This window comes from Lynx rufus, unplaced genomic scaffold, assembly GCF_022079265.1.
Source record: "Lynx rufus isolate CCGP_SWC_20201006 ecotype Redwood Valley unplaced genomic scaffold, mLynRuf1.p SCAF_11, whole genome shotgun sequence".
In the NCBI taxonomy this organism is placed as follows: domain Eukaryota; kingdom Metazoa; phylum Chordata; class Mammalia; order Carnivora; family Felidae; genus Lynx; species Lynx rufus.
In genome coordinates this window covers 1,183,625-1,197,154 of record NW_025814825.1, presented here as the reverse complement: position 1 = coordinate 1,197,154, position 13,530 = coordinate 1,183,625, and the positions used below count along the sequence as shown (strand labels likewise).

At 38.0% G+C, this 13,530-nt stretch overlaps 1 protein-coding gene across 2 annotated transcripts in view; it reads left to right on the top strand.

Moving 5' to 3' along the window:
- Positions 1-613: 613 nt before the first annotated feature.
- Positions 614-13,530, top strand: part of IPMK (inositol polyphosphate multikinase) — a 62,548-nt gene continuing 49,631 nt past the window's right edge. For both annotated transcript variants that reach the window (XM_047072806.1, XM_047072805.1), the window contains exon 1: positions 614-1,116. In XM_047072806.1, the coding sequence (XP_046928762.1) occupies positions 927-1,116 (190 nt within the window). In that variant the 5' untranslated portion in view covers positions 614-926. The remainder of the gene's footprint in view (positions 1,117-13,530) is intronic.

The following is a 13,530-nucleotide window of genomic DNA, read 5'->3' as shown; positions in this document are numbered from 1 at the left end:
TTCTACAGTCTGAAATTAGTGTCGGTTAAAAAATATTTTTTATAAAAGCAGTTTAGGGGGGTTGGAATTGACTCAATGGATGTTTTGGAGATACGTTTTTAAAGAAGCTGCCTGTTTATAACTCCTATTGTCTCTATGCAGGGTGGGAGTTGGAGGGAGCTGATTGTAACCTCCGAAGCCATACTTGGCACAACTACTACCTCTCAACTCTCAACACTTGACTGATTGCTCTTCATCATTGGGAGCCTCTGGCGTCTTCAGCTGGACCCCAATAAGCGCTGAAACTCCCACTGAATGAATGAAGGTACAACAGCTCCGCTGGCATTGTAACGCCAGCTGAGGAGTGGGTGTGAGAAAGACCTGGAACGCGCTCGCCCCACCCGGTATCCATCAGCTCTCCGGGGCGGCGCCGAGCTCCCGCCCCGCTGCGGGGGGTCCCGTCGGGCAGCCTCTGGGCATGCTCAGTAGCAGCGGCAGCCGCGGGTCGCGCAGTCGGAAGCTCGCGGCTGCGGCGGCTGTGCAGGCGGCGCTGACGCGCGCGGCAGCTGAGGGGACTGGAGGACGGCGGGAGGGGGCGGGAGCGCGGGAGGTGGGGCCGCCGTCGCCGTCAGGGCCCCTGGGAGCGCGGGGCGCCGCCGCCACCTCTCCTCGTCTCGGTTCCGTCTCCAGGGCTGCGGCGGTAACTGTGGCCGCAGCTGCAGAGCAGCGGGAGTCAGGAGCTGCGCTCCGCCGAGAGTTGGGCAGGGGAGCGCCTGCGCCTCCGCGGCGTCATGGGCCCCCTTCCCGGGCCTCAACGGGCACCAGCCGCGGGAACCCCCGGGCCTCCTCGCGGCCAAGCCTGAGCGACCCCCGGGTTCTCCGGCTCCCCCTCCCTCCGCCCTATTTTTTTCCTGCTCTCGCTGCAGCTACAGCTTCGGCTCTGTGTTATGGCAACGGAGCCGCCATCCCCCCTCCGACTCGAGGCTCCTGGCCCCCCAGAAATGCGGACCCCACCCGTGAGCGAGCCCTCCCCCGAGGGCATCCCGAAGCCGGCAGGCGATAGGCTCCGCTTCCTCAATGGTTGCGTGCCCCTCTCGCATCAGGTGGCCGGGCACATGTACGGAAAGGACAAAGTGGGTAAGTGTGGGTAGCACGGGGCTCGCCGCTCCCCTTCCGCCTCCGCGAACCCCCGGCCGGCAGAGGCAGCTTGGCGCTCACCGGCAGGGCTGGACTCCCTGCGGTCTGGGCGATCAACTACCCCACCCCCCCGCCGGCTTCTTCCGCTGTCACCCAGAGCTCTCCTCGCGACCCTTGCAGCAAGGGCTCGAAAGGGGGGCGATTTCTAGGGTTGGGGGCGTCAGGCTAGCGGCAGGAGGTGGCGGGGAGAGGAGTGCCTCTTCAGGAGGGTGGATGTTGGTTGGAGACGGCGTTGTTAGTGGAAAAAAAAAAAAAAAAAGGAACTTCATTTTCACTGGACGGGGAAGTAGATTCTCCCCTGCGCACAAGGTCTGTTTATTATAGGCGGGTAGCTATTGCACAAGAAAAGGAATGAAATGCAGATGATGCTAATCTGGTGCTTCTCTTCTTTGTGCAGCTGCATAGCTGGAGGGAAAGAAAAACAGGGTTTATTTCATTGATTCATTGAGGGCAAGAAAAAATATATGGCTTATTTCATTAATTGATTGATTGACTGACTGGGAACGCTTGTCTTGACTTACCCAGGATCTTTCTCCCTGCCCCGCTGAGAGGTTTTTCTGCTATCCCCTGGTTCTCAGGAGGCGTGGTTCCGGTAGTGCAGAAACTCGAATTCAGGGTAGGAAATAAACCCTGCTGTAGTACTAGAATAGTACACAGTTATAGACATTCAGTTATTCTCGATTATCTTTTTAAGACTATGTCATGGCCTGTGTAACGCATTTTGTGAGCCTACCACATTCGAAGTACAATACAGGACCTATCATAGTTTATTCTCTTGGTGATGTAAAAGTTCAATTTAGGAACCATAATTCACCTAGCTTACTCACACTGGTACTCTGTGCCATGATTACTTGGGGAATCTGATATATGAGAATGTGAGTAGTGGGGGTCTTAGACTTGGAAACCACTAGATACTTTGGTTTATGCTAGTAAAATGATTCGGGTTTAGGCTGGTAAGATAATACTGACCTTTTTAGATGAGATAACTGAGACCAACCCTGGTTATGTGACAAGCCTGAAGGCACACAAGCTACCGTGTGTTAGAATTGGGAAGCCAAGGGTCCTGCCTCAGCACTGTATTTTTCCACTGTGTATTGTTCTTACAGATTAACAACTCAACAAGGGTATTTGAAAATGGATGAGTACTCTTTTGAATGTATGTATGTTATTTCTCAAAGAGCAACATTTCTTCCTGCTTTTATCTTTACCTAACCTTTCTTTTCTCTTGTAGAAAGTTAAGCATTAATGATCATATCCTGTAGATTGCATGCCTTTCTCCCCCCTGAATTGTGCGTTCCTTGAAGTTAGAGACCAAATATGTTTATCCTCATAGTCTTGTATTAGAGATTAAATTGAGAAATGTTGAGGGGTGACTGGGTGGCTCAGTCTGTTTGAGCATCTCTTGGTTTCTGCTCAGGGCATGATCCCAGGACGGTGGGATGAGGCCAGTGTTGGACTCTTTGCTGAGTGAGGAGCCTGCTTAAGATTTTCTCTCTCCCTCTCCCCTCCCCTCCCCTCCCTTTTCCTCTCTCTCTAAGATAAAATATAAAAAAATAAAAATAAAATAAGACTTTAAAAAGAATTGGGAAATGTTGAAAGGGTGAAAAATGACAGGTTTTTTTTTTAGTACACACAGGTAAGGAAACAAATACAGTTCTCAAGATGCTTAGCCTAAATGGAAGGAAACAATGCATTCTTGTGTGTGTCTCTTCTGGTAATGAGAGTTTGAGAGTAATTATGGAATTAGTGTTAATAGGTTTATATTGCATACTTATTGATTTATTTTAATGAATTGTAATGATAATATTCCTAATAATATTTTAGAAGCTGAAAAAAATAATTGTTTCCCTAAGGGTCCCTAGAGATCGGCTCATGTGCAACAGAGTATATGGATAAACAAAAAATCCCAACATAAACACAGTCTCAATGGTGATTGTCATTTGAGATTGTAACCATTGCTTATCAAAGTATGTAATAGTGAGCCTGTTGCCTGTTCACTAATTACAAATGTACTCTAAATGTGACTTTTGGGGCGCCTGGGTGGCGCAGTCGGTTAAGCGTCCGACTTCAGCCAGGTCACGATCTCGCGGTCCGTGAGTTCGAGCCCCGCGTCAGGCTCTGGGCTGATGGCTCAGAGCCTGGAGCCTGTTTCCGATTCTGTGTCTCCCTCTCTCTCTGCCCCTCGCCCGTTCATGCTCTGTCTCTCTCTGTCCCAAAAATAAATAAACGTTGAAAAAAAAAATTTAAAAAAAAAAATAAATAAATAAATGTGACTTTAAGCCACCTTTCAAAACAGTGGCTGAGAGAGTTAATTTGTCACCCAAATTACCTAATTAAAGTAGTTGAGATTCTAAATAGTTGTTAATTTTATTTATTGTTGCATTCAGTGTAAAATAAGCTTTTTTTTTTCAATTTTGTAAGGTTCTCTTGACGAGGGGTAGCTTCAAACATACTGTACTAACAACCTAATAAATATTTTGTTGTATTTAATTGTCAATTATGTACACAACCTAACATATATTGTTAGTGGAAGGACACCTGAGGATGATAATCTTCCCTGTTGATAAAATGAATAACAAGATAGTCAGTAATTCAAAGTTCAAGAGTGTCTCTCTACTATCATAAATCACTTATAGTTGTAAAGTACGTTGTGTAGATCATACTTCAGTTTGGCTGTCAACTGAAATTCTCAGAATAAACTTTCTTAAAGACATTGTGTGGATATTTGTTTTGCTTTTTAAAATTTTTGTTACTGTCATTAAGTAAAGGTTTATCAGTTTAGGATTGATAAACCTATTTCCAAAAAGGAGTTGTTGGCTTTGTTAAGTTAAAAATTAAGAACATGGAACCAATTGCACAAAGGCACTTGAACACAAAAATAGATTTTGTTACAGTTGAGTAATAAGAATATGTTATAGTTTTGTTATCAGTTTTTTTTATATTTTTCGATGAAATAAGATTTCATGAATCATATTTCATTGAAGAACATTTCAGTCATTTCTAACAATACAAAGTTGTGTGTGTGTGTGTGTGTGTGTTTTAATTGTTAAAGTAGTACATGATCTTTTCGGAAAAAAATTCAAACAACATAATTGTACCCTTTCTCCTCCTCTCCATCTTCCAGAGGTAGTCACTGGTAACTATTCCTCCTATATCCTTTGAGGTTTTTGTTTCTGGGCACATACATAAGAACATTAATACAACTCTGATTTTTTGTACGAAAACATGTATCAGCAACTTTTTGTTTTCATTCTGTATTATGTAGTATATCCATATTTTTATACTTATAATACACTTCATTCTTTTAAAATACACTTCATTATATGCTTATATATAATATACTTCATTCTTTTAGAAAACTATTGTGTTCTACAGTATATCATAATTTAACTATTCCTCTAGTGGTGGATTTTTATATTTTCACTATATTTTTGCTATTACAAATAATGTGTTAAGCATTTTGTACATTATAGTATAGTGTATGTTTACACATCGTGCAACATTTTCTATAGGGAGGTTTCACAAAAGCGTAAATGCGATCAATTTAAACTCCCAGAGCTCACCAAAGTTAGCATGAAATCTTCATTTTGTTTTGACATATAACATGTACCATTAATTTCTTTCAAAGGTCCTTAAACTTTCAAACAAATATTTGAAATCTGGTATTTGTTTCTTGATCCAACTAAGGATATAGAAATGAGGTAGTCTATAGGTAAAAGAAGAATTTAAAGTGGTGTTATTTATTTTGGTTTATGGTCTATTTTATTAGATATGCTCTGAAACTAATTGACTTAAAATACTTTCAGACTTACAGAAAAGTTGCAAGAACAATACAGAGAACTTAACATTTTGTGGAATTTCTCTCTTTATGCCCATTATTTTGGGGAACTATTTGAGAATAGGTTGCATATATCTTGCCCCTTTTACACAGCAGTACTTCAGTGTGTATTTTCTTTATTTTTGTTTTTTGTTTTTATTTATTTCTTTTTTTAAATTTTATTTAAATCCAAGCTAGTTAACATATAGTGTGGTAATGGTTTCAGGAGTAGAATTTAGTTATTCATCGCTTACATAGAACACCAGTGCTCATCCCAGTGAGTGTCCTCCTTAATGCCCATCACTCGTTTAGCCCATCTCTCCACCTAACACCCATCCAACAACCCTCAGTTTGTTCTCTGTATTTAAGTCTCTTGTGGCTCTCTCTGTTTTTATCTTGTTTTTATTTCCCTTCCCCTATGTTCATCTGTTTTGTTTCTTAAATGCCACATATGAGTGAAATCCTATATTTATCTTTCTCCGACTGATCTATTTAGCTTTGCATAATACACTGTAGTTCCATCCATGCTTTTGCAAATGGCAAGATTTCATTCTTTTTGATCACTGAGTAATATTCCATTGTATGTAGATACCACATCTTTATCCATTCATCAGTTGATGGACACTTGGGCTCTTTCCATAATGTGGCTATTGTTGATGGTGATGCTACAAACATTGGGGTGCATGTGCCCCTTTGAATCAGTATTTTTGTATCCTTTGGATAACAGTGTGTGTTTTCTAGGAGTATACTTCAGTGTGTATTTCTGTAACCATAGCATGTTTATCAAATATGGGAAATTTAACAGTGATACAGCGTTTTATCTAAGTTGTTATCTGTAGTCTGTAATCTAATTTTGGCAACTGTTCCAATGCCTTTTATCACATCTATCGTATTTGTTTTTCTCAGTCCAGGATTTAGTCCAAGATCATTTATTGCATTTAGTTGTCCTGTCTCTTAGACTCCTTTAATTTATAACAATTCCTCAGCCTTTGTCTTTTATGACATTGTCATTCTTTGTGAGTACAGGCTAGTTATTTTATGAAATGTTCTTTAATTTGAATTTCTGATGGGTTGTCAGGATGAGATTCAGGTGATGCATTTCTGATTTGAACATTATACAAGTGTATTCTCCTTAAGGTATCACATCTGGGGGCTCATAGTGTGCATCTGCCCATTATTAGTAATATTAATTTTGATCATCCTGTCCAGTTGTGGTCTGGCTTCTCCAGTATGGTTAATATTTTTCCCTTTGCAACTAATAAGCTGTTTGTGAAGAGACACTTTGAGATCATGATATATCCAGATCTTCATCATATTCTAGCCCTAGATTTGGCATTTATGGATGATTCTTGCTTGAAGCAATCTTTACTCTGAGAGTTGAAAAATTGTGGTTTTTTTTCTTCCCAATTCTATCACTCCTATTTTACAGCAGTCTGAGAAATAGCCCTCCCTTTACTCCTATATATGTATGTCCTTTTTTTTCTAAGTTTATTTACTATCTTGAGAGAGAGGGCTCACGTGGAAGGAATTGGGGGTGCAGGGAGAAAGAGGGAGAGAGAGAATCCCAACCAAGCAGGCTCTGTGCTCTGAGTGCAAAGCCCAGCATAGGTCTGGATTTCATGAACTGTGAAATCATGACCTGAGCTGAAATCAAGCGTTGGACACTTAACCGACTGAGCCACCCAGGTTCCCCTGTCATTTATACTGTCAGTTTGGACCCATGGATTCTTATTTTATAAAGTGTCATGACCCTTTATAGAACGTATTTATTTTGCTGTTCAAATTGTTCCATATTTGGTTAGTGGGAGCACTTCCTTTCTTTATGTCACAGGTTATTTTAGACTCATCTCCTACTTTTCCCTTCCCAGTTCTAGAACTAGCAATTTCTCTTAGGGGCCCTGGTTCATTTTCAGTGGGAAATTGTATTTGGAAACCAAGATCTGGGTGCCATTGGAGTGTTACTGCTTCCTGGCCTTTTCAGTAAACGTAACTGAAAAGAATGTGTAAATATTTTAGAAATTCTAATTTCCTACTAATACTTCCGATGTCATTCCAACTTCACAGAGTTCTTCCCTTCCCTTTCCTTTCCTTTCCTTATTCTAAATTTATATTTCCCATCTTCCTCAGTGAGAACTCTGGCTCCCAACATTGTTAACGTTTTTTGTGGGTTTTTTGGGTTTTCCTGTTGTTGTTGTTCTTTTGCTTGATCCTATAATTTTCAGAATTTCTATACACACCCTACTGTAGAAAACAAACCTAGAATAAAGAATTCAAAATGAAGTTCCCTTTTACCAAGGGTGTGTGGTTGGAAACTCTGTAAAAGTTTTTTGGATTAGGGTTTTGTTGTTTCTGTTTTGTTTTGTTTTTTGGTTATTTTTACCCCTTCTTTAAGGTAATATTATTTATTTGAAATACAGTTGGATTTATTTGTTTCTGTTTAAATTCAGTTCCTTCCCTTCATTTTTTATTTAGTTATGTATTTTTGAATGCTTGTAAAATGAACATGCTTTCAAAAGGTTTACAGAAAGGTCTATCAGAAGTGTCACTCCAGGGGAGCCTGAGTGGCTCAGTCAGTTAAGTGGCTGACTCTTGATTTTGGCTCAGGTCATGATTTCCCAGTTTGTGAGTTCAAACCCCACATTGGGGTCTGCACTCGCAGTGAGGACTGGTTCTGATCCTCTGTCTCCCTATCACTGCCCCTCTTCCACTTGCTAGCATGTACACACACACACACACACTCTCTCTCTCTCTCAAAAATAAATATAAATGTTCAAAAAAATTTTTTAAAAACAGTGTCACTCCATTCTCTGTCACTCCACCCATTTCTTAGCATCCCTTGTAGGTATAATGTCATTGTTTTCTGATTTATCCTTTCTAAGTTACTTGTTGCAAAAATAAGCAGATATGTATAAATTTTCACATTTTTCTTTCTGACACAAAAAGTAGTATGCTATATATACTGTTTTGCACTTCACATTTTAAACTTAGTATGTCTTAGAAATCAGTAGTATCAGTTCATAGAGTGCTTCCTCATCCACTTTTACATCTCTGCTGTACTCCATTGTGCATATACCCCAGTTTTTTCAATCAGGTTTCCTGGATTTGTTTTTGGACTTTTATTTATTTTCATTGATTTATTTGTTTATCCTAGCAGTAATATCTCATTGTCTTAATTCAGTGAGGTATTGAATCTTGATTACATCCCGTTTTCTTTTTCAAGATTGTCTTGACAGTTTCTGGTCCTTTGCATTTCCATATAAAATTTAAATCAACTTGTCATTTTTCCCGAGAAAAGGTAAGGTTTTATGTCTGCTTTGAGTCTGTAGGTTGCTTGGGTGAAAATTGGTTTCTTTATAATACTGAGTCTTCAATACGTGAATATGGTATATCTCCATTTATTTAGGCCTTCTTAAATTTCTCTTAGTCATAGTTTTCAGTGTAGAGATCTTACACAGCATTCATTAGATTTTCCCTAAGTATTTGATGCTACTGTAAATTGTACTGCCTTTTAAAGAATTTTTATTTTATTTTGGAAAAATTTTAAACTTACTTAAAAGTTGCAAGAATGGTACAATCAACTAATGTATACCATTTATCTAGGTTTACCTATTAATATTTTGCCACATATGCTTTGTCACTCTCTGTATTTGGTAATGATTTTGCAGAACCATTTAGGATTAAATTGCAGACATCAGGACCTCTTTTCTCTAAATAATTAAGTCTGTCCTAAAAATGAGAACATTTTCTTACCTAACCATGGTAAAATGATCAAACTGAGAATATTTAACTTTAGGTTTTTGGTATTTTTTCTGTAATATTCTTTGTAGCAATTTTCCCCCATCTAAGACTACAGATTGCATTTAGTTATTAGGACTCTTTAGTTGCCTGTCATTTGGAGCAGGTTTTCAGTTTTTTCTTTATGTTTTTTCATAACTGAAATATATGAAGAGTATATCCATGGCTTTTTGTAATATTCTTTAAGTTTGCCTAATTCTTCATGATTAGATTCAGATTAAGGCATTTTGGTCAGAATACTGTATTAGTTATTTTGAGTTCTTGAAGCATATCATAAAGCACAGAATGTCACTTTCATTACTGGTGTTGTGACTTTGATCACCTGGTTAGGTGATATCTGCCGGATTTTCCACTGTAAAGTTTTCATTTTTCCTATTGTAATTAAGTAATTTGAAAGGAATAAAGAGACTGAGACTGTTGAAATCCTGTTCCTCATCAGTTTTCACCCAACATCATAAGCATCCATTGACAGTATTTGACCAACTCACTACTATATGGTAGTTGCAAAATGGTAATTTTCTAACTCTGTCATTCCTCTTAGATTTGTTTAGTTGCATTCTTCTTTAGGGAATTGTAGGTTTCTCTTTTCTCTCTCTTGCTTTCTTTCATTATAAGGATAGACTAATGGATTTTGGAAACTTTGATAGATGGATCTTATCCATTATTGTTACTGCTTATTTTGATGCTCAGATTGTCCCAAATTTGCGCCGTGGAAGCTTCTTCAAGCTGGCTCCTGGGTCTTTTCAACATTTCCCATTTTTCTTTTAAAGCATTTTCTCACTTTCTGGCATAAAAAATTGTTCTGTGTTCATCATGTACTTTCTCTGTTCCAGGCCTGGAATGAGCTAATTTTTTTTCAAGAACTTGATTCCTTTAGGGATAAATGGTATTTAAAAACCAAACTATGGGCACCAGGTGTAGTCATTGTTCCTTTGGTGTGGTTGCTGTTTGTTCTTTTGGCAGATTGGACTAAAAGGTACATAATTTCATATTTTTAAAATTTTGAGATCATACTTAAATACCTATAATTCAGACCTAATACCACAGGATTGTTCTTTACCTTCACCCATTCTATATTTTTATATCCTTTCTTTCTCATTGAGAATTCTGTCTCACCCAAAATATCAATATATTTCCTCATTTTGAAATACTTAAACCAACTTTGCATTCCTGGAATAAGTCCACATGGTCATGATAAATTATCCTATGTATATTGCTGGATTAATTAGATTTACTGATGTTTCATTAAAGATTTCTGTGACTGTTCATTTGAGATAATTGTCTACAATTTTCTTTTAAGTCCTCATTGGGATTTTTAAAAAGAATATGCTGGTTTCATAAAATTAGTGGGGAACTGTTCCTTTTCTGTTTTCTGAAAAGAAATTGATAAGATTAGTATTCTTTTTTTCTGTAAATGTTTGATAGAACTTAATGTTCACCTCATTTTGGCCTACAGTTGTCTCAGGATATTTAATATTATGAACTCAGGAAACTGTGAGATCATGACCTGAGGCAAAACCAAGAGTTGGAAGCTTAACTGACTGAGCCACCCAGGTGCCTCTGAGAGTCTTAAATTTTTTCTGTTGTCCATTCTTATTTCATTGTTTGTTTTTGTTTTGTTTTGTTTTTTTGGCTCTATTTATTTGGGGTTAATATACTACTTTTTTTCTAGCATCATAAGTTGGAATCTTTTTTTTTTCTTTTCTCATATAAGCACTTAAAACTACACATTTTTCTTCTAAGTACTATTTTAGGTACATTTCACAAATTTTGATATGTTAGTTTTAATTATCATTTCATCAAAAGTGTGTTTTAATTTCCCTTGTGAATTTTGATCCCTGGATCAATTACAAGTGTATTTACTCCCCATCTATTTGCTTGTCTTTTTGTTTTTTTTTCTTAAATTCTGCATATGAGTGAAATAATATGGTAATTGTCTTTCTCTGACTGACTTATTTTGCTTAGCATTACACTCTTCTGCTTGATCTGTGTTGTTGCAAATGGCAACATTTCATTCTTTTTTATTACTGAGTAATATTCCTCTGTGTGTGTGTGTGTGTGTGTGTGTGTGTGTGTGTGTGTGTGTGTATACCACATTTTTTTTTATCCATTCATCTGTCAGTGAACATTTGGGTTGCTTCCATTATTTGGCTGTTATAAATAACACTGCAATAAATGTAGTGGTGTATATATCTTTCCAAATTAGTGTTGCTGTATTTTGGGGGTATTTATGCCCATTAGTGGAACTGGATCATATGGTAATTCTATATTTTTTTAAATGTTTATTTATTTTTGAGAGAGTGCGTGAGTGGGGTAGGGGCAGAGAGAGAACAGAGGATCCAACATGGGCTCTGCCCTGACAGCAGAGAGCACCATGTGGGGCTCAAATTCACAAACTGTGAGATCATACCCTGAGCCAAAGTTGGATTTTTAACCAACTGAGCCACCCAGGTGCCCCTGGTAATTTTTTTTTTTTTAACTTTTTGAGGAAACTACATCCTGTTTTCCACAGTGGCTACACAAGTTTACATTCCCACCAACAGTGCAGAAGTGTCCCTTTTTTCCACATCCTCACCAACACTTGCTTCTTGTATTTTTGATATTAGCCATTCTGACAGGTGCAAAGTGATACCTCATTGTGGTTTTGATTTGCATTTCCCTAATGATTAGTGATGTTGGGCATCTTTTCATGTGTCTCCTGTCCATCTAGATGTCTTTGGAGAAATGTCTGTTCATAATTTCTGCCCAATTTTTAATTGGATTATTTGTTTTTTGGATGTTCAGTTGTGTGTGTTCTTTATGTATTTTAGATACTAATCCTTTACTGGCTATATCATTTGCAAATATCTTCTCCCATTCATTAGCTTGTCTTTTAGTTTTGTTGGTTGTTTCCTTCACTGTGCACAAGCTTTTTATTTTGATGTAGTCCCAATAGTTTATTTCTGCCTTTGTTTCCTTTGCCTTTCCTTTGTTTCCTTTGTTTCCATATCTAGAGAGAAGTTGCTACAGCCAATATCAGCGAAATTACTGCCTTTGCTAGGATTTTTATGGTTTCAGGTCCCACATTTAGCTCTTAAGTCCATTTTGAGTTTATTTTTGTGTATGGTGTAAGAAAGTGGTCCAGTTTCATTCTATTGCATGTTGCTGTCCAGTTTTCCCAGCACCATTTGTTAAAGAGACTTCTTCTCCGTTGTATATTCTTTCCTTCTTTGACCATATAATCATGGGCCTATTTCTGGGTTTTCTGTTTTGTTCTATTGATCTATGTGTCTGTTTTTGTGCAAGTACCATCCTGTTTTGATTATGACAGCTTTATAATATATCTTGAAACTTGGGGTTGTGATACCTCCTGGTTTCTTCTTTTTCAAGATTGCTTTGGCTATTCAGCTTTGGCTATTGTGGCTTCATACAAATTTTGGAATTCTTTATTTTAGTTCTGTAAAAAATGTTATTTTGATAGAAATTGCATTAAATCTGTAGATTGCTTTGGGTAGTATGGACATTTTTACCAGTTAATCTGTTATTGACCCAGGCTTCCAAGATGCTTTCTTTTGTATCTTGACAGTTTTTCAGCTGGAGTGATTTGGCTGTTTTGGTTTACTTTTGGATTCTGCAATGTCTGGAGCTACCATTTTCCCCTCCACAGCTACTTTCTTTAAAAAAACTTGGAGGGCATGTGTTGCAGAGTGAGTAGTGTTGAATTGTTGAACCAAGTAGTCTGTTTTTGTGTTAGAGGACTATTGTCTCTAAACCACTTTGCTACACCACACTGTTGTCTACAGTCTAGCTGATTTCTGTTTGCCTGATAAAATGTATTTGCCTAATGGTAGGTTCACCTGTATCTAGAGTAGGTCCCTGGCCCAAGGTAGGGAAGCAGCATGGTTCACTCCCCATATATGAATGCTCCATTCTCTGACCCTGTGGAATTTAGTTCATCAGGGCTTCTTTGCCTCTACCACTCCTCATTAGCCTGTAGAAAATATCTTATTGCTAAGGGAATGCAGGCCTTTTTTGTTCAACATCCCAAACTTCAGGAACAGAATTTCTCTTCAGTAATTTTTAGTTATATTAGATTACTCCTTAAATTCCCAAAATCTTTCAACTACTTACCAACCAGTCTTAACATATGGCTGAATATTTACCTTTCTTCTATTCTATATCTAGGTGTTAAATAAACTTGATAACTGTACTTCTTCAGATTTTCTGCTTCTGTTGATTAAATTCTGTATTTTTGTAATGATTCAAAATTCCTGACTTGCCAAAAGAAATAGAAGCCTAAGTGGCATATTTTCTCAAAATAAATAGGCTATTTGAGCCCTATTGTGTTTTAACAGGCATGATTTTGTGAAATCTTAGTATTTGAAAATTTAAGAGTTTAACGTATACATTTGGGAATGATTCTTCATGGTATAGAGACAGGGCCAGTGCTGGTACATATGTGATGACTTTAGGTAAGGGCTGCTCCTTTGAGTGAGCTGGTTATGAAAAGTTGTCCCTTCCTGCTCCCGGCTTGGTGTCTGATTTCAGCCCCCACTTTTCCCAGTGGCTTGGTGGCTTCATACTATCTGTGCATTGTACATCTGAATCAGGAAAAGATTTTAGTTGCTTTCTTATAACAAGAGAAACTTTAAAAAGTTACACAATAGAACCTTCATATAGTTCCACATTTAACGTGTATTTTTTTTTCTGTTTACAAGAGTATAATCAATTTATGCTACTGCTTTTAACTTCTTGTTTAACTA